This window comes from Hypanus sabinus, unplaced genomic scaffold (assembly GCF_030144855.1).
Source record: "Hypanus sabinus isolate sHypSab1 unplaced genomic scaffold, sHypSab1.hap1 scaffold_779, whole genome shotgun sequence".
Lineage (NCBI taxonomy): Eukaryota > Metazoa > Chordata > Chondrichthyes > Myliobatiformes > Dasyatidae > Hypanus > Hypanus sabinus.
The window spans coordinates 128,189-152,368 of NW_026781630.1; the positions used below are offsets into that span (position 1 = coordinate 128,189).

Genomic DNA, 24,180 nt, shown 5'->3' on the forward strand with positions numbered 1-24,180 from the left:
AGACAATATAAAACACAAATTAAAATACTGTTATTACAATCAATAACACACTCGATTCCGGGATTGTATCCATGGGCACCGCACGTTCCTTCACCATAGATTCTGTGTGTCACAGTGGCCATTGTAAGTCAGTGTCTCACTCCATCCCTGGCGGCCACATTAACCAAGGATTCGCCCATTTTAAATCAGCGCGTCCCTCCCTCTCTTGTGCTCACTTCTACCAAAGCCGTCACTCCCTCCCCAGCGGCCATTTCAAGTGAAGCGTCGGACATCCCACCTCTCCCGGAAGTTCCGGGAGTCTCCCGCATATTGTTCGCGGCTCCCTGACGCCCGCGAATTATATACAATCTCCCGCAAATCGATTTTTTTGAGAGGGGCAGGGAGAGGGAGAGAGCGCTCCATGGCAGAGTATTTAAAAAAAAAAGAAAATACTAAACGTACTTCACCACAGACTACACTAAAGTGTACCTCTGCCTAATAGGGGTCAGGAATAATGACAGTGTTGCTCGCTGCACTGTTTGCAACAGTGACTTTTCTATTGCCCGTGGGGGGTTAAATCACTGTTGAGGTGAGTTTAACGGGTGTCATTCGTTCATTCGCATAGCTAACGCTATTTAAACTCGCTGGCTGGCCGCTAAGGAGCTACTCTCTTGCAGACATCCCACTTCTCCCGGGAGTTCCGGGAGTCTCCCGCAAATTGATGGTGTCTGCTTCCTTGAAATGAGATTTTGCAGGGTGGAATTCATTGAGTGATGGAATGGTGCAGACGGAACTTCACTGTGTGTTTGGCATTGCAAGTGTGTGATGGGACAGTGTGGAGGACAATTCTCTCTGTGGCTGGTCCCGGGTGTGAGTAAATTTACAAAAGTAACTTAAACAATGTATGAGCTGCTGACGTGCGGGAATAAATAATCTGCTCACAGTCACACACAATTAACTGACCGGCGACAAGGAGTGACCGGTTGAACAATCAGTCCCGTTTCTCACCGTCACTCTGCACCGGGGAACCGATGATTATAAAATCACACTTCAGGGCTGTGTCCGGGATCGCTGCAGATCCAGGGTCACTGCCGAGGGATTTGTCCATTTAACATCATTATATCGGCCAGGCTGCCGAATGCACCTTCCTCAGAAAGGGGGCAAAAGGATTCTCTCCCGGGATCATCGCCCCCACCCCGGGACACCGGTGTCCCAGACTGAGCCCCGGCCCCGGGGTTCTTCCTGTCTTGGTAATTCTCCGGCGTGTCACGTGGGAGTCTCGAACTCGCACTTCCGGCGGACAACAGGCGGAAACACGTCACTGCGGGACGCAGCGCGGGGCCCGAGCCGGGTCCGTTAAAACCGTTGGGAATCAGCCCCGGCGCGCGGCCGTTAAAGGTAAGGGCGGGAGTTAAAGGGGTGGGCGGGGAGTTGGCCAAATGTCCCCATCCAGCGGGCGGGGATGTTCACACATTCAGATGTTCAGATCCACACTCTCAGTCCGGGTCTGACTCCCCGCAGAGATCTCAGTTCATTCTCCCCGGTCTCACTGAACAGATTCCCCTCCAGCCTGAAACAGATGGGAGAATAAAGATGAAATAAACAGATTACACAACAGTGTCAGTAACAGGGGACCGGGGTTAATGTTTCAACAACACTCACAGACAAATATCACCAGAAAACCCGCGGATCCGCTGATATTTTATCACATTGAACATTAACACAAACACTCACCAGATCCACTCCAGACTCCGGAGGGTCAGTATGAGGCGGCGGAGAGCGGGGACAGATTGGTCTGTCAGAGAGTTTGATCCCAGGCTCAGATCCGTCAGTGATGGGTTTGTACTGAGAGCGGAGGCGAGATCCTCGGCACCAGAATCTGTGAGACCGACACGGATCAGCCTGGAGATGAGAGAGAGAGTGAGGGTGAAGGACATAGAAAGACAGGGGACAGTACAAATCCCCAGTGTTTATCAGTAACACAATTACTGATCACATTAATATTCAGTGTCAGACACCCAGTGACTGTAAACACGATCTCCCACAGTCTGGTACTTACCACAGTTTCTGTATTTTACACTCCCGGTTCCTCAGAGCCGCAGACACCAGTTTCACTCCTGAATCTCCCAGTTTATTATCACTCAGGTTCAGCTCCGTCAGTGATGGGTTTGTACTGAGAGCGGAGACGAGATCCTCGGCACCAGAATCTGTGAGACCGACATTGTTCAGCCTGGAGATGAGAGAGAGTGAGGGTGAAGGACAGAGAGAGACAAGAAACGGTACAAATCCCCAGTGTTTATCAGTAACACAATTACTGATCACATTAATGTTCAGTGTCAGACACCCAGTGACTGTAAACACAATCTCCCACAGTCTGGTACTTACCACAGTGTCTGTATTTTACACTCCGGGTTCCTCAGAGCCGCAGACACCAGTTTCACTCCTGAATCTCCCAGTTTATTATAACTCAGGTTCAGCTCCGTCAGTGATGGGTTTGTACTGAGAGCGGAGGCGAGATCCTCTGCACCAGAATCTGTGAGACCGACACCCCACAGCCTGGAGATGAGAGAGAGAGAGGGTGAAGGACACAGAGAGACAGGAGACGGTACAAATCCCCACTGTTTATCAGTAACACCATTACTGATTTTTTTTCTTCAGTATGACTTTGCAGGTCAGCCAGTGAGAACAGCGAGAAGAGTTTAAAAGGAAGACAGATTTACAGAGTGAGCGTCAGAGGAGCGGGAGACAGAGTAGGAAGGCTTTGGCTCAACGGGGCTTCGGCGATAAAGGGTCGAGGTGAGGTAGGTTATCTGTTTACAATACAGAGAGCATGTGTGTGAGGCTGGGTTTCTGTGCTCGGTGTCAGATGTGGGAGATCCTGGAGACTCCAAGCCTCCCGGACGGCAACATCTGCACCCGGTGTGTCAAGCTGCAGCTCCTTAGGGACCGAGTTAGGGAACTGGATATGCAGCTCGATGATCTTCGTCTGGTCAGGGAGAGCGAGGAGGTGATAGAGAGGAGTTACAGGCAGGTGGTCACACCGGGGCCACGGGGGACTGAAGAAGTGGGTGCCAGTCAGGAGAAGGAAGGGCAACAAGCAGGCACTGGAGAGCAAGAAGGAGATACTACAGAGTACCCCAGTGGCTGTACCGCTTGACAATAAGTACTCCTGATCATGTGCTGCTGGAGGGAGGGACGGCCTCGGGAGGGGGGGAGGGTGGTGGGGAAGCAACAGTGGACGTGTCTCTGGCACAGAGTCCGGCCCTGTGGTTCAGAACAGCAGGGAAAGGAAGAGGATGGCAGTAGAGATAGGGGATTCTGTAGTTAGCAGGTCAGACAGGCGAATCTTTGGATGCAGGAATGAAACACATGAATGATGGTAGTTTGCCTCCCTGGTGCCAGGGTCCAGGATTTTCAGATCGCATTCAAGATAGCCTGCAGTGGGAGTGAGAACAGCCAGAGGTCGTGGTACATATTGGTACCAGTGACATAGGTAGGAAAAGGGAAGAGGTCCTGAAAACAGACTACAGGGCGTTAGCATGTAAGTTCAGAAAAAGGATTACTGACTGTGCAACTAGACAGTGAGAATAGGAATAGGATGAGGTTAAGGATAAATGCATGGCTGAGGGATTGGAGCAGGAAGGAGGGATTCAGATTAATGGATCATTGGGACCTCTTTTGGAGCAGGTGTGACCTGCACAGAAAGGACGGGTTGCACTTGAATCCTGGGGGGAGCAATATCCTGGCAGCAAGGTTTGCTAAGGCTGTTGCGGAGATTTTAAATAGAATTGCTCGGGGTTGGAAATGAACTGATGTGACGGAGTAGAGGAAGGATGGCTCACAAATAGAGAAAATTTGGAGAGAATGCGAAAGGGAGGATAGGCAGGAGATAGAGAAGGGACACATTCAGTCCAGTCATTTGAGATGTGTCTATTTTAATGCAAGGAGTATGATGAATAAAGCGGATGAGCTTCGAGTGTGGATCAGCTCTTGGAGCTATGATGTTGTGGCCATTACAGAGAGTAGGATGGCTCAGGGGCAGGAATGGCTACTTCAAGTGCCAGGCTTTAGATGTTTCAGAAAGGACAGGGAGGGAGGCAAAAGAGGTGGGGACGTGGCACTGTTAATCTGAGATAGAGTTACGGCTGCAGAAAAGGAGGACGTCATGGAGGGGTTGTCTACGGAGTCTTTGTGGGTGACAGTTAGGAACAGGAAGGGGGTGAATAACTTTACTGGGTGTTTTGTATAGACTACCCAACAGTAACAGGGACATCGAGGAGCAGATAGGGAGTCAAATTCTGGAAAGCAGTAACAATAACAGGGTTGTTGAGGTGTGAGATTTTAATCTCCCAAATATTGATTGGCATCTCCCTAGATTGAGGTGTTTTGATAGGGTGGAGTTTGTTAGGTGTGTTCAGTAAGGTTTTGTGACGCAATATGTAGATAAGCCTACAAAAGGGGAGGCTGTACTTGATCTGGTATTGGGAAATGAAACAGGCCAGGTATCATGTCTCTCAGTGGGACAGCATTTTGGAGATAGTGATCACAATTCTGTCTCTTTTACCATACCTTTAGACAGGTATAGGATTAGGTAAGTTAGGGAAACCTTTAATTGGAGTAAGGGGAACTATGAGGCTATCAGGCTGGAACTTGTAAGCATAAATTGGAAACAGATGTTCTCAGGGAAACATACCAAAGATATGTAGAAAATGTTCAGGGGATATTTGCGTGGGGTTCTGAGTAGGTACGTTCCAATCAGACATGGAAAGGATGGTAGGGTACAAGATCCGTGGTGCACAAAGGCCTTTGTAAATCTAGTCAAGAAGAGCTTACAAAAGGTTCAAAAAATGCGGTAATGATATGAATCTGGAAGATTATAAGGCTGGCAGGAAGGAGCTTAAGAATGAAACCAGGAGAGCTAGAAGGGGCCATGAGAAGGCCTTGGCAGACAGGATTAAGGAAAACCCCAAAGCATTCTGCAAATATGCGAAGAGCAAGAGGATAAGACGTGAGAGAATGGGACCAAACAAGTGTGACAATGGAAAAGTGTGTATGGAACCGGAGGAAATAGCGGAGGTATTTAATGAATCATTTGCTTCAGCATTCTTGATGGAAAAGGATCTTGGCGATTGTAGGGATGACTTGCAGTGGACTGAAAAGCTTGAGAATGTAGATATTAAGAAAGAAACTGTGCTGGGGCATTTGGAAAGCATCAAGTTGGATAAGTCACAGGGCCATGAAGGGATGTACCCCAGGCTACTGTGGGAAGGGAGAGGGGAGATTGCTGAACCTCTGACGATGATCTTTGCATCATCACTGAGGATCTGAGAGGTTTCGGAGGATTGGAGGTTTGCGGATGTTTTTCACATATTCAAGAAAGGGAGTAGGGATAGCTCAGGAAATTATAGGCTAGGGAGTCTTACTTCAGTGGTTGGTAAGTTGATGAGAAGATCCTGAGAGATAGGATTTATGAACATCTGGAGAGGCAAAATATGATTAGGAATAGTCAGCAAGGCTTTGTCAAAGGCAGGTTGTGCCTTCCGAGTCTGAATGATTTTGTTGAGGATGTGACTAAACACATTGATGAAGGAAGAAGATGCAGTATATATTGATTTCAGTAAGGCATTTGAGAAAGTACACCATGCAAGACATATTTAGAAAGTAAGGAAGCTAGGGATCCAAGGGGACATTGCTTTGTGGATCCCGAACTGGCTTGCCCACAGAAGACAAAGAGTGGTTGTAGATGGGTCACATTCTGCATGGAGGCCGGTGACCAGTGGAGTGCCTCAGGGATCTGTTCTGGGACCCCAAGTCTTTGTGATTTTTATAAATCACAATAAATGAGGAAGTGGAGGGATGGGTTAGTAAATTTGATGATGACACAAAGGTTTGGGGTGTTGTGGATAGTGTGGAGGGCTGGCAGAGGTTACAACGGGACATTGATAGGATGCAAAACTGTGCTGAGAAGTGGCAGATGGAGTTCTAACCAAATAAGTGTGAAGTGGTTCAATTTGCTAGGTCAAATATGATGGCAGAATATAGTATTAATGGTAAGACTTGGCAGTGTGGAGGATCAGAGGGATCTTGGGGTCCGAGTACGTAGGAGACTCAAAGCTACTATGCAGGTTGACTCTGTGGTTAAGAAGGCGTAGGATTGTTTAAGAGTCGAGAGGTAACGTTTTAGAGTTGAGAGGTTATAAGAGGGATAGATCGAGTTGACGTGGATAGGCTTTTTCCATTGAGAGTAGGAGAGATTCAAACAGAAGGACATGATTTGAGAGTTAGGAGGCAAAAGTTAAATGGGTAACACGAGGGGGAATTTCTTTACTCAGAGAGCGGGAGCTGTATGGAATGAGCTTCCAGTAGAAGTGGTAGAGGCTGGTTCGGTATTGTCATTTAAAGTAAAATTGGATAGGTAAATGGACAGGAAAGGAGGATTATGGGCTGAGTGGAGGTCGGTGGGACTAGGTGAGAGTAAGCATTCGACACAGACTAGAAGGGCTGAGATGGCCTGTTTCCATGCTGTATTTGTTTTATGCTTACATTTTGCAGCTATGCAGGACCTTGGTCAGACCCCAGTTGGAGTACTGTGCTCAGTTCTGGTCGCCTCACTGCAGAAAGGATGTGGGAGCCATAGAAAGGGTGCAGAGGAGATTTACAAGGATTTTGCCTGGATTGGGGAGCATTCCTTATGAGAAGAGGGTTGAGTGAACTCGGCCTTTTCTCCTGGAGTGACGGAAGATGAGAGGTGATTTGATAGAGGTGTACAAGATAATGAGAGGCATTGATCGTGCGGATAGTCAGAGGCTTTACTCCAGGGCTGAAATGGCTAGCACGAGAGGGCATAGTTTTAAGGTGCTTGGAAGTAGGTACAGAGCAGAGGTCAGGGGTAAGTTTTTTACACAGAGAGTGGTGAGTGTGTGGAATGGGCTGCTGGCAGCGGTGGTGGAGGCGGAAACGATCGGATCTTTAAACTCCAGGATGGTTACATGGAGCTCAGAAATATAGAGCACTATGGGTAAAACGTAGGTAATTCTAAGGTAGAAACATGTTCAGCACAGCTTTGTGGGCCAAAGGGCCTGTATTGTCCTGTATGATTTCTATGTTTGTTTGTTTCTACTGATCACAGTAATGTTCAGTGTCAGACACCCAGTGACTGTTAACACAATCTCCCACAGTCTGGTACTTACTCCAGTTTCTGTATTTTACACTCCGGGTTCCTCAGAGCCGCAGACACCAGTTTCACTCCTGAATCTCCCACGTCGTTCTCCCCAAGTCTAAACACAAACAGACAGATTGATGAACAAAGTGATTCAAACCGTGGATCTGAGGGAATTTCACTCACTCGGATATTTCAGGAAACATTAAACTCTTCAGTAAATCACTGATCAGAATTCCCATCACTGTCAATGTCCCTCACTGCCCAGCTCCAGGGTATTCGACGAATGTCAATAATTTAGTCTGTCGGTGTGACCCTGTAAAGTCCACATATTCTCTCTCATTTCCACATGGCTCAACAAAATGTTCCACACAGAAATGCAGAAATGTCAATGGGACACAGTAAAATAGACCCCCCCCCCCGAGCTAAAGGGATGGTGAAGAGAGACCCCACAGAGGGAAGGGGGATGAGGAAGAGAAATCCCACAGGAGGGAGGGAGATGGGGAAGAGAGATCCCACAGGAGGAAGGGGGATGGGGAAGAGAGATCCCACAGGAGGAAGGGGGATGGGGAAGAGAGATCCCACAGGAGGAAGTGGGATGGGGAAGAGAGATCCCACAAGAGGAAGGGGGATGGGGAAGAGAGATCCCGCAGGAGGAAGGGGGATGGGGAAGAGAGATCCCACAGGAGAAAGGGGGATGCGGAAGAGAGACGCCACAGGAGGAAGGGGGATGGAGAAGAGAGACCCCACAGGAGGTAGGTGAATGGGGAAGACAGATCGTACAGGAGGAAGGGGGATGGGGAAGAGAGATCCCAAAGGAGGAAGAGGAATGGGGAAGAGAGATCCCACAGGAGGAAGGGGGATGCAGAAGAGAGACCCCACAGGAGGAAGGGTGATGCGGGAGAGAGACTCTACAGGAGGAAGGGGGATGTGGGAGAGAGATCCCACAGGAGGAAGGGGAATGGTGAAGAGAGACCCCACAGGAGGAAGGGGGATGGGGAAGAGAGATCCCACAGGAAGAAGGGGGATGGGGAAGAGAGGTCCCAAAGGAGAAACGGGGACTGTGTACAGATCCCAAAGGCGGAAGTGGGATAGCGAAGAGCGTTCCCCAGGAGGGAGATGGGAGAGAGTTATACCACCGGAGGAAGTGGGATGGGGGAAGAGAGATCCTACAGGAGAATGGAGGATGGGGAAGAGAGATCCCACAGGTGCAAGGGGGTTGGGAATAGAGATCCCATAGGAGGATGTGGGATGCGGAAGAGTGATCCCAGAGAAGGAAGGGGATGGGGAAGAGAGGTCCTGCAGGAGGAAGGGGATGGGGAAGAGTGATCCCAGAGAAGGAAGGGAGATGGGGAAGAGAGATGCCTCAGGAGGAAGAGGATTTGGAAGAGAGCTCCCATTAGAGGAAGGGTTATGAGGAGAGAGATGTCGCAGGTGGAAGGGGATGAGGAAGAGGGATCCCTAAGGAGGAAAGGGGATGGATAAGAGAGATCCCACAGGAGTAATATGATGGGGAAGAGAGATTCCACAGGAGGAAGGGGGATGGGCAAGAGAGATCCCACAGGAGGGAGGGGTTGTGGGAGAGATCCCACATGAGGATGGCGGATAGGGAAGGGATATCCCACAGGACGAAGGGGGATGGGGAAGTGAGATCCTACAGGTGGATTGCTACCCGTGCCACGTGCTACTGAGGCTAGAAGTAGGAAGATAATGCAGCTAAATACGTGGCTGAGGGGATGGTGCATGAGGGAGAGGTTCATGTTTCTGGACAATTGGGCTTTCTTCCAGGGGAGGTGGGACCAGTTTGAATTGGATAGTTTGCACCTGAACTGGAGGGGACTAACATCCTTGCCGGTAGGTGAGCAAGTTCTGCTCCGGGTGTTTTATACTAGATCGCAGTGGGACGGGAACCAGATTGTTAGATTAGATCATGATGTGGAGGAGGTGAAGGGTCATGCCAGGACTGCTTGTATAGACAGATATCAATTATTCGTATGTGATAGAAATGTTCTCAGTTGCATCTATTTCAATGCAAGGAGTATTGTGTGTAAGGCAGATGAGTTTAGGTTGTGGATTGGCACTTGATGATTTTGACATTATTGCTATTAGTAAGACTTGGTTGCAGGAGGGACAGGACTAATAACTACATAACCATATAGCAATTACAGCACGGTAACAGCCCATTTTGGCCCTTCTAGTCCGTGCCGAACGCATTTTCTTACCTAGTCCCACTGGCCCGCAGTCAGCCCATAACACTCCATTCCTTTCCTGTCCATATACCTATCCAATTTTACTTTAAATGACAATACTGAACCTGCCTCTACCACTTCTACTGGAAGCTCATTCCACACAGCTACCACTCTCTGAGTAAAGAAATTCCCCCCTTGTGTTACCCTGAAACGTTTGCCCCCTAACTCTCAACTTATGTTCTCTTGTTTGAATCTCCCCTATTCTCAATGGAAAAAGCCTATCCACGTCAACTCTATCTACCCCCCTCATAATTTTAAATACCTCTTTCAATTTCCCTCTCAACCTTCTACGTTCCAAAGTGTAAAGACCTAACTTGTTCAATCTTTCCCTGTAACTTAGTTGCTGAAACCCAGGTAACATTCAATTAAATTGTCTCTATACGCTCTCTATTTTGTTGATATCTTTCCTATAATTCAGTGACCAGAACTGTACACAGTATTCCAAATTCGGCCTTACCAATGCCTTGTACAATTTTAACATTACATCTCAACTCCTATACTCAATGCCCTGATTTACAAAGGCCAGCATACCAAAAGCTTTCTTCAGCACCCTATCCACATGAGATTCAACCTTCTGGGAACTATGCACCATTATTCCTGGATCACACAGTTCTACTGCAATCTTCAATGCCCTATAATTTACCATGTATGTCCTATTCGGATTATTCCTACTAAAATGTAGCACCTCACACTTATCAGCATTAATCTCCATCTGTCATCTTTAAGCCCACTCTTCTAAGTGACCTAAATCTCTCTGCAGACTTATTAAACCTTCTTCTATATCCACAACACCACTTACCTTAGTATCATCTGCATACATACTAACCCAATTTACCACCCCATCATCCAGATCATTAATGTATATGACAAACAACATTGGATCCAATACAGATCCCTCAGGCACATCACTAGTCACCGGCCTCCAAACTGACAAACTGTTATCCACCACTACTCTCTGGCATCTCCCATGTAGCCACTGTTGAATCAATTTTACTAATTCAATATTAATACCTAACGATTGAATCGTTCTGTGCAGAACCTTGTCAAAGGCCTTACTGAAGTCCATATAGACAATATCCACTGCATGACCCTCGTCAAATTTCCTCGTAACCCCTTAAAAAAATTCAATCAGATTTGTCAAACATGACGTTCCACGTACAAATCCATGTTGACTGTTCTTAATCAGACCCTGTCTATCCAGATAATTATATATACCATCTCTAAGAATACTTTCCATTAATTTACCAACCACTGACGTCAAACTGACAGGCCTTTAATTGCTAGGTTTACTCTTAGAACCCGTTTTGAACAATGGAACCACATGAGCAATACGCCAATCCTCCGGCACCATCCCTGTTTCTAATGAAATTTGAAATACTTCTGTCAGAGCCCCTGCTATTTCTACACTAACCTCCGTCATGGTCCTAGGGAATATCCTGTCAGGATCCGGAGAATTATCCACTTTTATATTTTTTTAAAAGGCCAGCTTCATGTTCAATTGTTTCAGAGGTGATGGGGGTAGGGATGAAAGGGGAAGGAGTGGCATGACGATTCACGGAGAATATGACAGCTGTGCGTAGATGGAGGGATTGTGTACAGAGGCCATATGGGTGGAGCTGAGGAACGGGAAATGTGTGAGCACACTAATAGGGTTGTATTATAGACCGCCCTATAGTCAGAATTGGAGGAGCAAATCTGTAGATAGGTAGTACATCAATATAAGAAACAGGAAGTTGTAATCGTTAGGGGATTTTAACTTTCCACATATTGACGGGGTCTCCCACTCTGAGAAAGGGTTAGATGGTGTGGAGTTTGTCAAATGTGTTCAGGAAAGTTTTCTAAATCAATATGTTGAGGTACCAACAAGAGAGGGTGCAGTACCTGATCTCCTATTACGGACCCAGACAGGTCAGGTGACAGAAGTATGTGTAGGTGAACATTTTGTGTCCAGTGACCATAATGTCATTAGTTTCAAGATAATTATGGATAAGAATCAGACTGGTCCACCAGTTAAGGTTCTGAATTGGAGAAGGGCCAATTTTGTGGAAATGAGAGAGGATCTGGGAAGAGTGGATTGGAATAAGTTGTTTTCTGGCAAGGATGTGTTCAGTAAGTGGAACGCCTTCAAGGGTGAAATTTTGAGAGTGCAGAGTTTGCATGTTCCTGCCAGGATTAAAGGCAAAGTTAACAGGCAGAGGTTAACCTTGGTTTTCAAGGGATATTGGCAATCTGGTTAAGTAGGTGTTTAGCAGGTATAGGTAACAAGGAACAAATGAGGTACTTGAAGAGTATAGAAAATGTAAGGGAATACTAAAGAAGGAAATCAGGAAGGCAAAAAGAAGACATGAGGTTGCTTTGGCAGATAATGTGAAGGTAAACCCGAAGGGTTTCTACAAGTATATTGAGAGTAAAAGGATTGTAAAGGATAAAATTGGTCCCCGAGAAGATCAGAGAGGTCGTCTATGTTGGAGCCTCACGAGATGGGGGAGATCTTAAACAGTTTTTTGTGTCAGTGTTTACTCAGGAAACTGGCATAGTGGATATGGAATTAAGGCAAACAAACAGTAGTGTCATGGAACATATAGAGATTAAAGAGGAGCTGCATGCTGCCTCACAGTAAATAATGATAGATAAATCCCCCGGAACTGACATGATATTCCCTCGTATCTTGAGGGAGACTAGTGTAGAAATTGCAGGAGCCCTGGCAGAAATATTTAAAATGTCCTCAGCCAGGGGTGCAGTGCCAGAGGATTGGAGGGTAGCTCATGTAGTTCCGTTGTTTGAAAAAGGCTCCAAAAGTACACCAAGTAATTACAGGCCAGTGAGCCTGACATCAGTAGTAGGTAAATTATCAGAAGTTGTTCTGAGAGATCGGATATAGAAGGATTTGGACAGCCAAGGGCTGATTAACGATAGTCAACATGGCTTTGTATGTGGTAGATTGTGTTTAATGAATCCTGTAGTGTTTTTCCAGGAGGTTACCAAGAATGCATATGAAGGAAAGGCTGTGGATGTTGTCTACTTGGACTTTTGTAAGGCCTCTGACAAGGTCCCACGTAATAAGTTAGTTCAAAATGTTCAGACACTAGGTATCCATGGAGAGGTTGTAAACTGGATTTGAAATTGGCTGTGTCAGAGAAGACAGAGAGTAGTAGTGGATGATTGTTTCACAGACTGGTGTTGTGTCTCAGGGATCTGTGCTGGGACCATTGTTGTTTGTTGTCTATATCAATGATCTAGATGATAATGTGATTAATTGGATCAGCAGGTTTGCTGATGACACTAAGATTGGAGGTGTTGTGGACAGCGAGGAAGGCTTTCAAAGCTTGCAGAGGGATCTGGACCAACTGGAAAAATGGGCCAAAAAATGGCAGATGGAATTTATGACGTATGACATTTAACAATATAACAATCACAGCATGGAAACAGACCATCTCAGCCTTTCTGGTCTGTGCCGAATGCTCACTCTCACCTAGCCCCAGCTACCTGCACTCAGCCAATAACCACCCATTCCATTCCTTTCCTGTCCATATACCTATCCAATTTTTTTTAAATGACAAAATCGAACCTGCCTCTACCACTTCGACTGGAAGCTCGTTCCACATAGCTACCACTCTCTGAGTAAAGAAGTTCTCCCTTGTGTTACCCCTAAACTTTTGCCCTTTCACTCTCAACTCATTCCCTCTTGTTCGATTCTCCCCTACTCTGAATGGAAAGAGACTATCCACGTCAACTCTATCTATCCCGCTCATAATTTTAAATACCTCTTTCAAGTCCCCCCTCTTCCTTCTACGCTCCGAAGAATAAAGACCTAACTTGTTCAATCTTTCCCTGTAACGTAGGTGCTGAAACCTAGGTAACATTCTGGTAAATTTATTCTGTACTCTCTCTGTTTTGTTGACATCTTTCCTATAATTAGGTGACCAGAACTGTACACAATACTCCAAATTTGGCCTTAACAATGCCTTGTACAATTTTAACATTACATCCCAACTCTTATACTCAATGCTCTGATTTATAAAGGCCAGCATACCAAAAGTTTTCACCACCAACCTATCCACATGAGATTCCACCTTCTGGGAACTATGCACCATTTTTTCCTGGATCACTGTTCTACTGCATTCCTCAGTGCCCTACCATTTACCATATATGTCCTTTTTGGATTATTCCTACCAAAATGTATCACCTCACACATATCAACATTAAACTCCATCTACCACCTTTCAGCCCACTCTTCTCAGTGGCCTAAATCTTTGAACAACAAGCTTTGAAAACCTTCATTATCCACAACGTCACCTATCTTAGTATTATCTTCATACTTACTAATCCAATTTACCATTCCTTCATCCAGAACATTAATGTATATGACAAACAACATTGGACCCAGTACAGATCCCTGAGGCACACCACTATTCACCACTTTAATGCAGAAATGTGTGAGGTGTTGCATTTCGGAAGGACAAATCAAGGCAGGACATACATAGTAACTGGTAGGGCACTGAGGAGTGCGGAGGGTCAAAGGGATCTGGGAGTTCAGATACATAATTCCCTGAAAGTGGCGTCACAGGTGGACAGGGTTGTAAAGAAGGCTTTTGGCATCCTGGCATTCATAAATCAAAGTATTGAGTATAGGAGTTGGAATGTTATGGTGAGGTTGTATAGGACATCGGTAAGGCCAAATCTGGAGTATTCTGTGCAGTTCTGAAAACTGAACTATCGGAAGGATATCAGTAAGGTTGAACAAGTGCAGAGAAGATTTACTAGGATGTTGCCGGGTCTTCAGGAGTTGAGTTACAGGGAAAGATTGAACAGGTTAGGACTTTATTCCTTGGAGCATAAAAGAATGTGGGAATATTTCAAAGTGGTTTACAAAACTCTGAGGGGTATAGTCAGGGTAAATGCGAATAGGCTCTTTCCACATAAGATTAGGAGAGATAAATTACAAGAGGACTTGGCTTCGGGGTGAAAGGGGAAAGGTATCGGGGGAAATTCTTCACTGAGAATGTGGTGAGAGTGTGGAACGAGCTGCCATCTGATGTAGAAAATGTGGACTCACTCTTAAGCTTTAAGAATAAATTGGATAGATACATGGATGGGAGAGGTCTGGAAGGTTATGGACTGGGTACAGGTCAATGGGACAAGTGGAATAAAGTTTCAGCACAGAGCAGGGGCCGAATGGCTTGTTTTCTGTGCGCTGGTGTTTTATGATTTTATGATTCTATGAAGGGGTGTGGGGAGTAGAGTTCACTAAGGCGGGAAGATGGGGAAGAGAGATCCCACAGGAGGAAAGGGGAGGGGGAAAAGCAATCCCACCGGAGTAAGGGGGATGTGGAAGAGAGATCCCACAGGAGGAAGTGGGATGGGGAAGAGAGATCTCACAGAAGGAAGAGGAATGGGGAATAGAGATCCCATAGGATGATGGGGATGGGGACGAGAGACGAAACAGAAGGAAGTGGGTGGGGAAGCGAGATCATACAGGAGGCTGGGGGATGAGTAGGAGAGATCCCATAGGAGGAAGAGGGATGGGAAAAATAAATGCTATGGGAGGAAGTGGGATGGGGAAGAGAGATCCCACAGTAGGAAATGGGATAGGGAACAGAGATCCCACAGGAAGAAAGGGGTGGGGAGGTTAAATGCCACAGGAGGAAGGGGGATGCGGAAGAGAGATCCAACAGCAGGAAGTTGATGGGGAAGTGAGATCCCACAGATGGAAGTGGGATGGGAGCCGAGGCCCCAGAGGGTGAAAGGGGATGCGGAAGAGAGATCCTACAGGAGCATGGGGTGTGGAGAAGAGGGATTCCCCTGTCGGAATGGGGATGGGGAAGAGAAATTCATCAGGGGGAAGGGAGCTGGTGATGAGAGATCCCACAGAAGGAAGACGGATGGGAAAGAGATATTCCACGCCAGGAAGGGGGATTGGAGTGAGAGATCCCACAGAAGGAAGGGGGATGGGAATGAGAGATCCCACGGAAGAAAGGGGGATGGTGATGAGAAATCCCACAGGAGGAAGGTGGATGCTGAGGAGAGATCCAACAGTTGGAAGGAAGGGGGAGTGGGAACAGAGAGCCCAGAGGATGAAAGGGGGTTGGGAAAGTGAGATCACACAGGTGGATTGCTAACTGTGCCGTGTGCTAGTGAGACTAGAAATAGGAAGATAATGCAGCTGAATACGTGGCTGAGGGGATGGTTCATGAGGGAGGGGTTCATGTTTCTGGACAATTGGGATTTCTTCCAGGGGAGGTGCGACCAGTTCGAATTGGACAGTTTGCACCTGAACTGGAGGGGACTAATATCCTTGCCCGTAGCTTAGCAAGTTCTGCTCCGGGGGTTTTAAACTAGATTGTAGGCGGAGGGGGTAGAGTGTGAGAGCAGATAGTGAAGTGGAGGAGGACAAGGGTCATGCGATGACTGCTTGTATAGACAGATATCAAAGGTCTGTACGTGATAGAAATGTTCTCAGGTGCATCTATTTCCATGCAAGGGGTATTGCAGGTAAGGCAGATGAGTTTAGATCGTGGATTGGCACATGATAATTTTGACATTATTGCTATTAGTAAGACTTGGTTTTGCAGGAGGGGCAGGACTGGCAGCTTCATATTCTGGGTTTCCATTGTTTCAGATGTGATAGGGGGGAGGGATGAAAGGGGGTGGAGTGGCATTGCCAGTCAGGGAGAATATCACAGCTGTGCATAGACGGGAGAGCCCAGAGGGTTCATCTACAGAGGCCATATGGGTATAGCTGAGGAACGGGAAAGGTGTGACCACACTAATAGGGTTGTATTATAGACCACCCAATAGGCAGAGAAAATTGGAGGAGCAAATCTGTAGAGAGGTAGCACACCAATGTAAGAAACAGAAAGTTGTAATCGTAGGGGATTTTAACTTTCCACATATTGATGGGGACACCCACTCTGAGAAAGAGTCAGATGACGTGGAGTTTGTCAAATATGTTCAGGAAAGTTTTCTAAATCAATATGTTGAGGTACCAACGAGAGAGGGTGCAGTACCTGATCTCCTATTCGGGAACCAGACTGGTCTGGTGATAGAAGTATCTGTAAGCAAACATTTTTGGTCCAGTCACCATAATGTCATTAGTTTCAAGATAATTTTGGATCAGGATAGGACAGGTCCACCAGTTAAGGTTCTAAAATGGAGAAGGGCCAATTTTGTGGAAATGAGAGAGGATCTGAGAAGAGTGGATTGGGATAAGTTGTTTTCTGGCAAGGATGTGTTCAGTAAGTGGAACACCTTCAAGGGTGAAATTTTGAGAGTGCAGAGTTTGCATGTTCCTGCCAGGATTAAAGGCAAAGTTAACAGGCAGAGGGAACCTTGGTTTTCAAGGGATATTGGTGATGTGGTTAAGCAGGCGTTTAGCAGGTAAAGGCAACAAGGGACAAATGAGGTACTTGAAGTGTATAGAAAATGTAAGGGAATATTAAAGAAGGAAATCAGGAAAGCAAAAAGAAGACATGAGGTTGTTTAGGCAGATAATATGAAGGTAAACCCAAAGGGTTTCTTCAGTAAATTACGAGTAAAGGGATAGTAAAGGACAAAATTGGTCCCCTGGAAGATCAGAGTGGTCGTCTATGTTGGAGCCTCACGAGATGGGGGAGATCTTAAACAGTTTTTTGTGTCAGTGTTTACTCAGGAAACTGGCATAGCGGATATGGAATTAAAGCAAACAAACAGTAGTGTCATGGAACATATAGAGATTAAAGAGGAGGAGCTGCTTGCTGCCTTACTGCAGATAAAGGTAGATAAATCCCCCGGAACTGACATGATATTTCCTCGGACCTTGAGAAAGTCTAGTGTAGAAATTGCAGGGGCCCTGGCAGAAATATTTAAAATATCCTCAGCCACGGGTGCAGTGCCGGAGGATTGGAGGGTAGCTCATGTTGTTCCGTTGTTTGAAAAAGGCTCCAAAAGTACACCAGGTAATTACAGGCCAGTGAGCCTGACATAAGTACTACGTAAATTATTGGAAGGTTTTCTGAGAGATCGGATATACAAGGATTTGGACAGCCAAGGGCTGATTAAAGATAGTCAACATGACTTTGTGTGTGGTAGATCATGTTTAATGAATCCTGTAGTGTTTTTCGAGGATGTTACCAAGAATGCATATGAAGGAAAGGCTGTGGTTGTTGTCTACATTGACTTTTGTAAGGCCTTTGACAAGGTCCCACGTAATAAGTTAGTTCTAAAGGTCCTGACACTAGGTATCCATGGAGAGGTTGTAAACTGGATTCAAATTATCTGTGTGGGAGAAGACAGAGAGTGGTATTGGATGATTGCTTCTCAGACTGGAGGCCCGTGACTAGTGGTGTGTCTCAGGGATCTGTACTGGGACCATTGTTGTTTGTTGTCTATATCAATGATGTAGATGATAATGTGATGAATTGCATCAACAGGTTTGTGGATGACACTAAGTAGATGCGTTGTGGACAGCGAGGAAAGCTTTCAAAGCTTGCAGAGGGATCTAGACCAACTGGAAGAATAGGCCAGAAAATGGCAGATGGAATTTAATGCAGACAAGTGTGAGGTGTTCCATTTTGGAAGGACAAATCAAGGTACGACATACACGATAAACGGTAGGGCACTGAAGAGTGCGGAGGAACAAAGGGAGCTGGGGGTTCAGATACATAATTCCCTGAAAGTGGCGTCACAGGTAGACAGGGTTGTAAAGAAGGCTTTTGCCACCCTGGCATTCATAACTCAAAGTACTGAGTATAGGAGTTGGAATATTATGGTGAGGTTGTATGAGACATTGGTGAGGCAAAATTTGGAGTATCGTGTGCAGTTCTGATCACCTAACTATAGGAAGGATATCAGTAAGTTTGATAAAGTGCAGAGAAGATTTACTAGGATGTTGCCGGGTCTTCAGGAGTTGAGTTACAAGGAAAGATTGAACAGGTTAGGACTTTATTCCTTGGAGCATAGAAGAATGAGGGGAGATTTGATAGAGGTTTACAAAATTATGAGGGTATAGACAGGGTAAATGCGAATAGGCTCTTTCCACATAGATTAGGAGAGATAAATATGAGCAGACATGGCTTCAGCGTGAAAGGGCAAATGTTTAGGGGGAGCATTAGGAGAGACTTCTTCACTCAGAGGGTGGTGAGAGTGTGGAATGAGCTGCCATCTGATGTGGAAAATGGGGACTCACTCTTAAGCTTTAAGAATAAATTGGATAGATACATGGATGGGAGAGGACTGGAGGATTATGGACTGGGTGCAGGTCAATGGGACTAGCGGAATAAGGTTTCGGTACAGACTAGAAGGACCGAATGTCTTGTTTTCTGTGCTGTAGTGTTCTATGATTTTATGATTCTATGGGGAGGAGAGTTCCCACAGGCGAGATGGGGATGGGGAGGAGAGATCCCAAAGGAGGAAGGGGGATGGGGTAGAGAGAACCCACAGGAGGAAGGGGGATGGGGAAGAGAGATCCCACAGCAGGATGAGGCATGGGAAGAGAGATCCCATGGGAGGAAGGGGGATATAGAGAGAGATTAAACAGGATTAAGGGGGAAGGGGTTGAGAGATTGGCCAGGAGTAGGAGGGATGTGGAAGAGAGTTCCCACAGAAGGATGTGGGATTAGGAAGAGAAATCTCACAAGGGGAAGAGGGATGGGTAGAGAAATTCCACAGGACAATGGGGCATGCCAAAGAGAGATCCAACAGGAAGAAGTCAATGGGGGAGAGAGAACCCACAGGAGGAAGGGGGGTGGGGAAGAGAAATCCATAGAAGGAAGGGGGATGGAGAAGAGTGATCTCAGAGGTGAAAGGGAGTTGGGGAAGAGAGATCCCACAGGTGGATGGGGGATGGGGAAGAGAGATCCCACAGGAGGAGGAGGGATGGGGAAGAGAGATCCCACACGGGGAAGGGAGATGGGGAAGAGAGATCCCACAGGAGGAAGGAGGATGGGGAGGAGAGATTTCACGGTGGGGGGGGGTTGTGTGGAAAAGACTTCCCACAGAAGGATGAGAAAAGAGTAATCGAGAACCCACAGGAGGAATGGGGATAGGGGCGAGATTCCAAAGAATGGAAGGGGGTTTGGGATGAGAGGTCCCACAGGAGGATTCCAAGGGTAAACGATAATCCTGCAAGATGAGAGGATGCAGAATTTTTTTGTACGTGTGTGTTGGGTCTGAACAGAGGCCCAGAGGAGATGCACCCTTGCTCTTTGCGTGTCTGGAAGTGAGCAAAGTCACACACGGGGAATGGCAGTGTGAGGACAATCTCACAATGGTATTTCTTTCCTTCTCACTGGGACAGTCTGCTGACGGTCTCTTGTCCCTCACCGGGAAGGGGGTGTGAATCTCTGACCCACCTGCTGCAGTCAGTGTCGGTCTGGGTGTCAGTAACAGTGAGAAGGAATATTGTCAATGGACGTGTCACAGGCAGCGAGAAACACGGCCATTCCTGTGATTTACTACCATTAAACCAATGGCCATTGTTCACTGATCTGATGAAGTCTCCAACATCCCTTCACTAGGAACCTCATAACCCTCCCGTCCTTGGGGAATTACTGACCGATCCCCTGGGCATTTGTCAAAATTTTTCACAATCTGATTTACTACAAATTTACCGAAATCCCTTTACATTGAAACAACACAATGAGACACTCTCACAGTTCAGAATGAGAGATAAATCAAGTTACCTCAAATCCTGGCACTTGTGCAGCCCGGGACCCAGCCGCTGGATTCCTTCACACTGAATGTGGCAGTTCCCCAGGTCCAGGTGTTTTATTGTATCACAGAGTCCGATGACATGAGACAGGACCGCGCAGTCAATCGGGGTCAGTGTCATTCCACGGAATGAAAGTGTTTCCACAGATTCCAGTGCGGCCTGAGCCAGTCCACTATTCTGAGACTCAAACAGGTAGTGCAATGTGTTCAGGAGGCTCCTTTTACCAGCTTCACTCACTGTGTTTCCACTCTGGCGTTGAACCTCCTCCTTCACCCAGTCAATCACCCGGCAGGTTGTTTGATGAGGAAATGGACACAGAAACTCCTCCAGGCCCCGAGCTGTCATTGGGGAGGAGAGACCAGCAACAAAACGAAGAAATACCTCAAATCGTCCATCTGTCGTGTTGTGGGCTTCAGTGAGGTATTTCAGGATATCCCCGGGATGTGGATTCAGGAATTGTGCGACTGCAGCTACAAACTCTTGGATAGTGAGGTGTGGGAATGTGTACACCACGCTCCGAGCGGAATCCTCTCTCTCCAAAAGCTCCATCAGGAACCCGGACAGGAACTGGGAAGGCTGCAGATTGTAGTTGATCAAATCTCCATCTGTAAACACAATCTTCCTCTCGTACACTCCTCTGAAGGCCATCTGACCAACCCTGAGTAACACATCACGGGGGTTGTCAATCTCACGGCCGTGGTTTTTCAGGATGTTGTAAATATAGTAGGAGTACAGTTGGGTGACGGTCTTGGGAACTCGCTGTGGGTCTCTGACTCTTTGTGTGAAAAAGGGGCCCAGTGCCAGAGCAAGGATCCAGCAGTAGGAGGGGTTGTAGCTCATGGTATACAGGACCTCGTTCTCCTTCACATGTTTGAAAACAGCTTCCGCCACCATCTGATCTTCAAAATGTCTGATGAAATATTCCTTCCGTTCCTCACCAACAAATCCCAGGATTTCAGCCCAGATACTGATGTCTGCCTTTTCCAATAAATGTAATGCAGTGGGGCGGGTGGTCACCAGCACTGAACACCCTGGGAGCAGCTTGCCCTGGATTAAACGGTACACAATGTCAGACACCTTGCACTTGAATTCAGGATCTGTGTCCTGTGATTCTGTGTCTCTTCGACCATCAACAAAGTTGATTTTGTCCTTAAATTCATCCAAACCATCGAATATGAACAGCATTCCCTCTGTCTGTTTCCAGATCTCTCCCAGCATATTCCCAAAGTAGGGGTAATGATGCAGAATCAGTTCTTTCAGGTTTATTCTGCAGTTAATGGTGTTTAAATCCCGGAATTTGAAACTGAAGACAAACTGGAATTGTTGGTATATCTTCCCCGTGGCCCAGTCATAAACAATCTTTTGTACCATTGTTGTTTTCCCGATCCCTGGGACTCCGGCCACTGCTGCGGACATCCCTGATTTGTTTCCAAAGAAATATCTTTGCAATTTTTGAACAAAGCTCTTCTTGAATAACTGATCAGTCCGAATTTTTTCTAGCTTACCACGGAGATCTTTTTCTCTCCACTCCTCGTGATCTCTGCCTCTTGCGAGCAGCTCATGTTCCACCAGTGTCCGATCTCGAACAGTAGAAATGACCGTGAGCTCAGCGTATCGATCAACCAGCTGGAAAACCTTCACCTTCTCCCTCATCAGGATCGTGTTCACTCTCAGTGTTTCAGTTTGTGCCCGCAGAGTCTCCATGTGTTTCCTTCGAACATCTTAGGACGGACAGAAATAGGTTGGCAATGCCTGATCTGATGTACATGGAGCATACAACATATTTTCTTTAAATAAAAAAAATTCTTGTGAAAGACATTGTTTGGGTGAAATTCGGAGATCAGAGATTAGAGTGTCAGAAGATGAAAGACGGCCCAGAAACATTTCTGATCTGATTCAGATCCGCTGTTAAATGCTCCACTCTCCCCTCTGTTGGTAGTTTGCAGATTCCCCGGTGTTCCAGCGAGCACCAAGTGCACACATGATTCTGGAGAGGAGAGTGTTGTGTGGACCGGGTGGTTTCACTGCTTTCACTGCTCAGCTTCTGCTGAACTGTGCAACCCTACAGAGGGTAACAGTGGAGGAGGAGGGCATTTACTTGCTCTACTGACTTTTACTTCTCTCACAATGGACCCCATGTTCTTGACAGTCCTTTAGGATTAAGCTGTCACAAAAAAGGAACATAATTTCAGTTTCCTTTTCCAGGCTGAGCCAGTCACGATGTAACACACCCCGCACTGGTCTACAGTCTCTAATTCTCCGAGGAGCTGGTACATGAACCCAGGCAATTCCCCGATGATGTGCGGAAGAGCAGGAAGCTGAAGAGGATGGCAGCGGTAACAGGGAACTCTGAAGTCAGGAGGACAGGCAGGCGATTCTGTGGACACCGATGGTACTTTGTCTCTCAGGTGCCATTGTCCGAAATGTTTCTGGACGCGTCCACAATACCCTGAGAAGGGAGGTTGAGCAGTCAGAAGTCATAACAAACATTGGTAACAACGACATAGGAAGAGAAAAGGGAGGAGGTCTGGAAAACAGAACACAGGGGGTTAGGAAAAAAGCTGAGGAGCAGGAACTCAAAAGTAGTGATCTCAGGATTGCTGCCTGTGCCACCCGACAGTGGCAATAGGAATAGAGTGAGGTGGCAGAAAAATGTGTGGCAGAGCATTTGGAGCAGGGGGCAGGAATTCAGATTTCTGGATAATTGAGACCACTTCAGGGGTAGGTAGGGGCTGTACAAAAGGCACGGGTTGCACGTGAATCCGATAAGGATCATTATTCTTACGGGCAGATTTACTGGGGCTGTTAGGTGTTTTAACATGAAATGGCTGGGACTGGAACTAAGATGATAAAGCTGTGGATGAACCAGCAGTTTTACAAGTAGATGATGGTTTTAACATGAATGTTAGGGTGGACAAGCCAATGATTGGGTTCAAATACAGATGGAGCAAACTGTTAAATTGTACCACATCGACAACATTCAAAAGGGTGGAGATGCAGGACTAAACACATTATATTTAAATGCACGCAACATTCAGAATAGGTGGACGAACTTTTGGTGCAATTAGAGATTGTTTGGTATGATGTCGTGGGCATCACTGAGTCGTGGCTGAAAGAAGACCATAGCTGGGAGCTTAACGTTAGAAGATTTACATCTTATCGAAAGGACAGGCAGGAAGGCATACGTGTTGGTGATGTGGCTGTGCTAGTTCGAGGTGGAATCACATCTGCAGAAAGAGGTGACATAGGGTTAGATAATGTTGAAGCTTTGTGGGTGGAGGTAGGAAACTGTAAAAGTTAAAAAAAAGCTTTATGGAGATCCTATATTGGCCTGAAAATATCGAATGTGTGGGGTTGAGATTGCAAAGGGAGTTGGAAAAGGCATGTGTTAAAGCCAATGACGCAGTTGTAATGAAGGACTTCAATGTGCACGGGGAATAAGAAAATCAAACAAACGTCAGGAATCAGATTGCAAGAGAGGGAATTTATCGAGTTCCCACGAGATAGAGTTTCAGAGCAGCTTGTGCTTGAGACGACTCAGTGAAAGGCTGTCTTTGATTGGGTGTTGTGTAATAGCCCTGAACTTATGAGTGAGCTTAATGTAAAAGAACCATTAAGAGGTAGTGATCATAATCTGAGTGAATTCATAATACCGTTTTGGAAGGAGAAGCATAATTTACAGTATCAGTATCGCAATGGAATAAAGCGAATTACAGAGGCACAAGAGAGAAGCTTTCCCAGGTAGATTGGAGAAAGATACGAGCGGAGATGGCTGAAGCTTCCGGGTAAAGGTCTCAAGTTGCAGGATGGATACGGCCCACGGAGGAAGAAGTTCTCAAGTGACATGTGTAGGCAACCATGGGTGACAATGGAAGTTAAGGATTGCATAAAAGCCGAGGAAAGGGCATACAAGATAACAATAGTCAACTAAAAAAACTATAAGTAGGGAAAAGATGAAATATGAGAGCAGAAAAGCCAATAATATAAAGCAGGATAATAAACACTTTTTTTCAGTTATATAAAGATTAAAAGGGAGGTGAGAGTCCATGCTGGAACATTGGATAATGCGCACTCTGCGAGTGACAGGCAGTAGGAGTGAGTGCCAT

The 24,180-nt window shown here is 46.4% G+C and overlaps 1 protein-coding gene and 1 long non-coding RNA gene across 4 annotated transcripts; one reads left to right on the forward strand and one right to left on the reverse strand.

The window, feature by feature from the left end:
• On the reverse strand, positions 1-20,431 carry LOC132390126 (ribonuclease inhibitor-like). 3 transcript variants are annotated; one of them, XM_059962721.1, is made up of 6 exons: positions 20,046-20,431; positions 7,170-7,256; positions 2,365-2,535; positions 2,039-2,209; positions 1,714-1,881; positions 1-1,549 (listed from the first exon to the last, which is right to left on the reverse strand). In XM_059962721.1, exons 1-6 carry the CDS (start codon positions 20,417-20,419, stop codon positions 1,462-1,464), a joined length of 1,059 nt encoding a protein of 352 aa, XP_059818704.1. In that variant the 5' UTR covers positions 20,420-20,431; the 3' UTR covers positions 1-1,461. The 3 variants fall into 3 exon arrangements, with proteins under 3 accessions (XP_059818704.1, XP_059818705.1, XP_059818706.1); XM_059962722.1 differs by lacking the exon at positions 2,365-2,535; XM_059962723.1 differs by lacking the exon at positions 2,039-2,209.
• Positions 1,311-6,587, forward strand: LOC132390125 (uncharacterized). The gene is made up of 3 exons (XR_009510793.1): positions 1,311-1,377; positions 2,651-2,780; positions 6,532-6,587. It is a non-coding gene; the product is annotated as an uncharacterized LOC132390125 (long non-coding RNA).
• Positions 20,432-24,180: the final 3,749 nt, after the last annotated feature.

What these genes read in the sequence shown, in the direction of transcription:
- LOC132390126 (XM_059962721.1), bottom strand. Translation starts at nt 20,419, where the DNA reads ATGACAGCTCGGGGCCTGGAGGAGTTTCTGTGTCCATTTCCTCATCAA. An exon ending in CACAAGTGCCAGGATTTGAG is followed by an intron (nt 7,257 to 20,045) that starts GTAACTTGATTT and finishes GTTTGTGTTTAG; the next exon opens with ACTTGGGGAGAACGACGTGG. An exon ending in TGTAAAATACAGAAACTGTG is followed by an intron (nt 1,882 to 2,038) that starts GTAAGTACCAGA and finishes TCTCATCTCCAG; the next exon opens with GCTGATCCGTGTCGGTCTCA.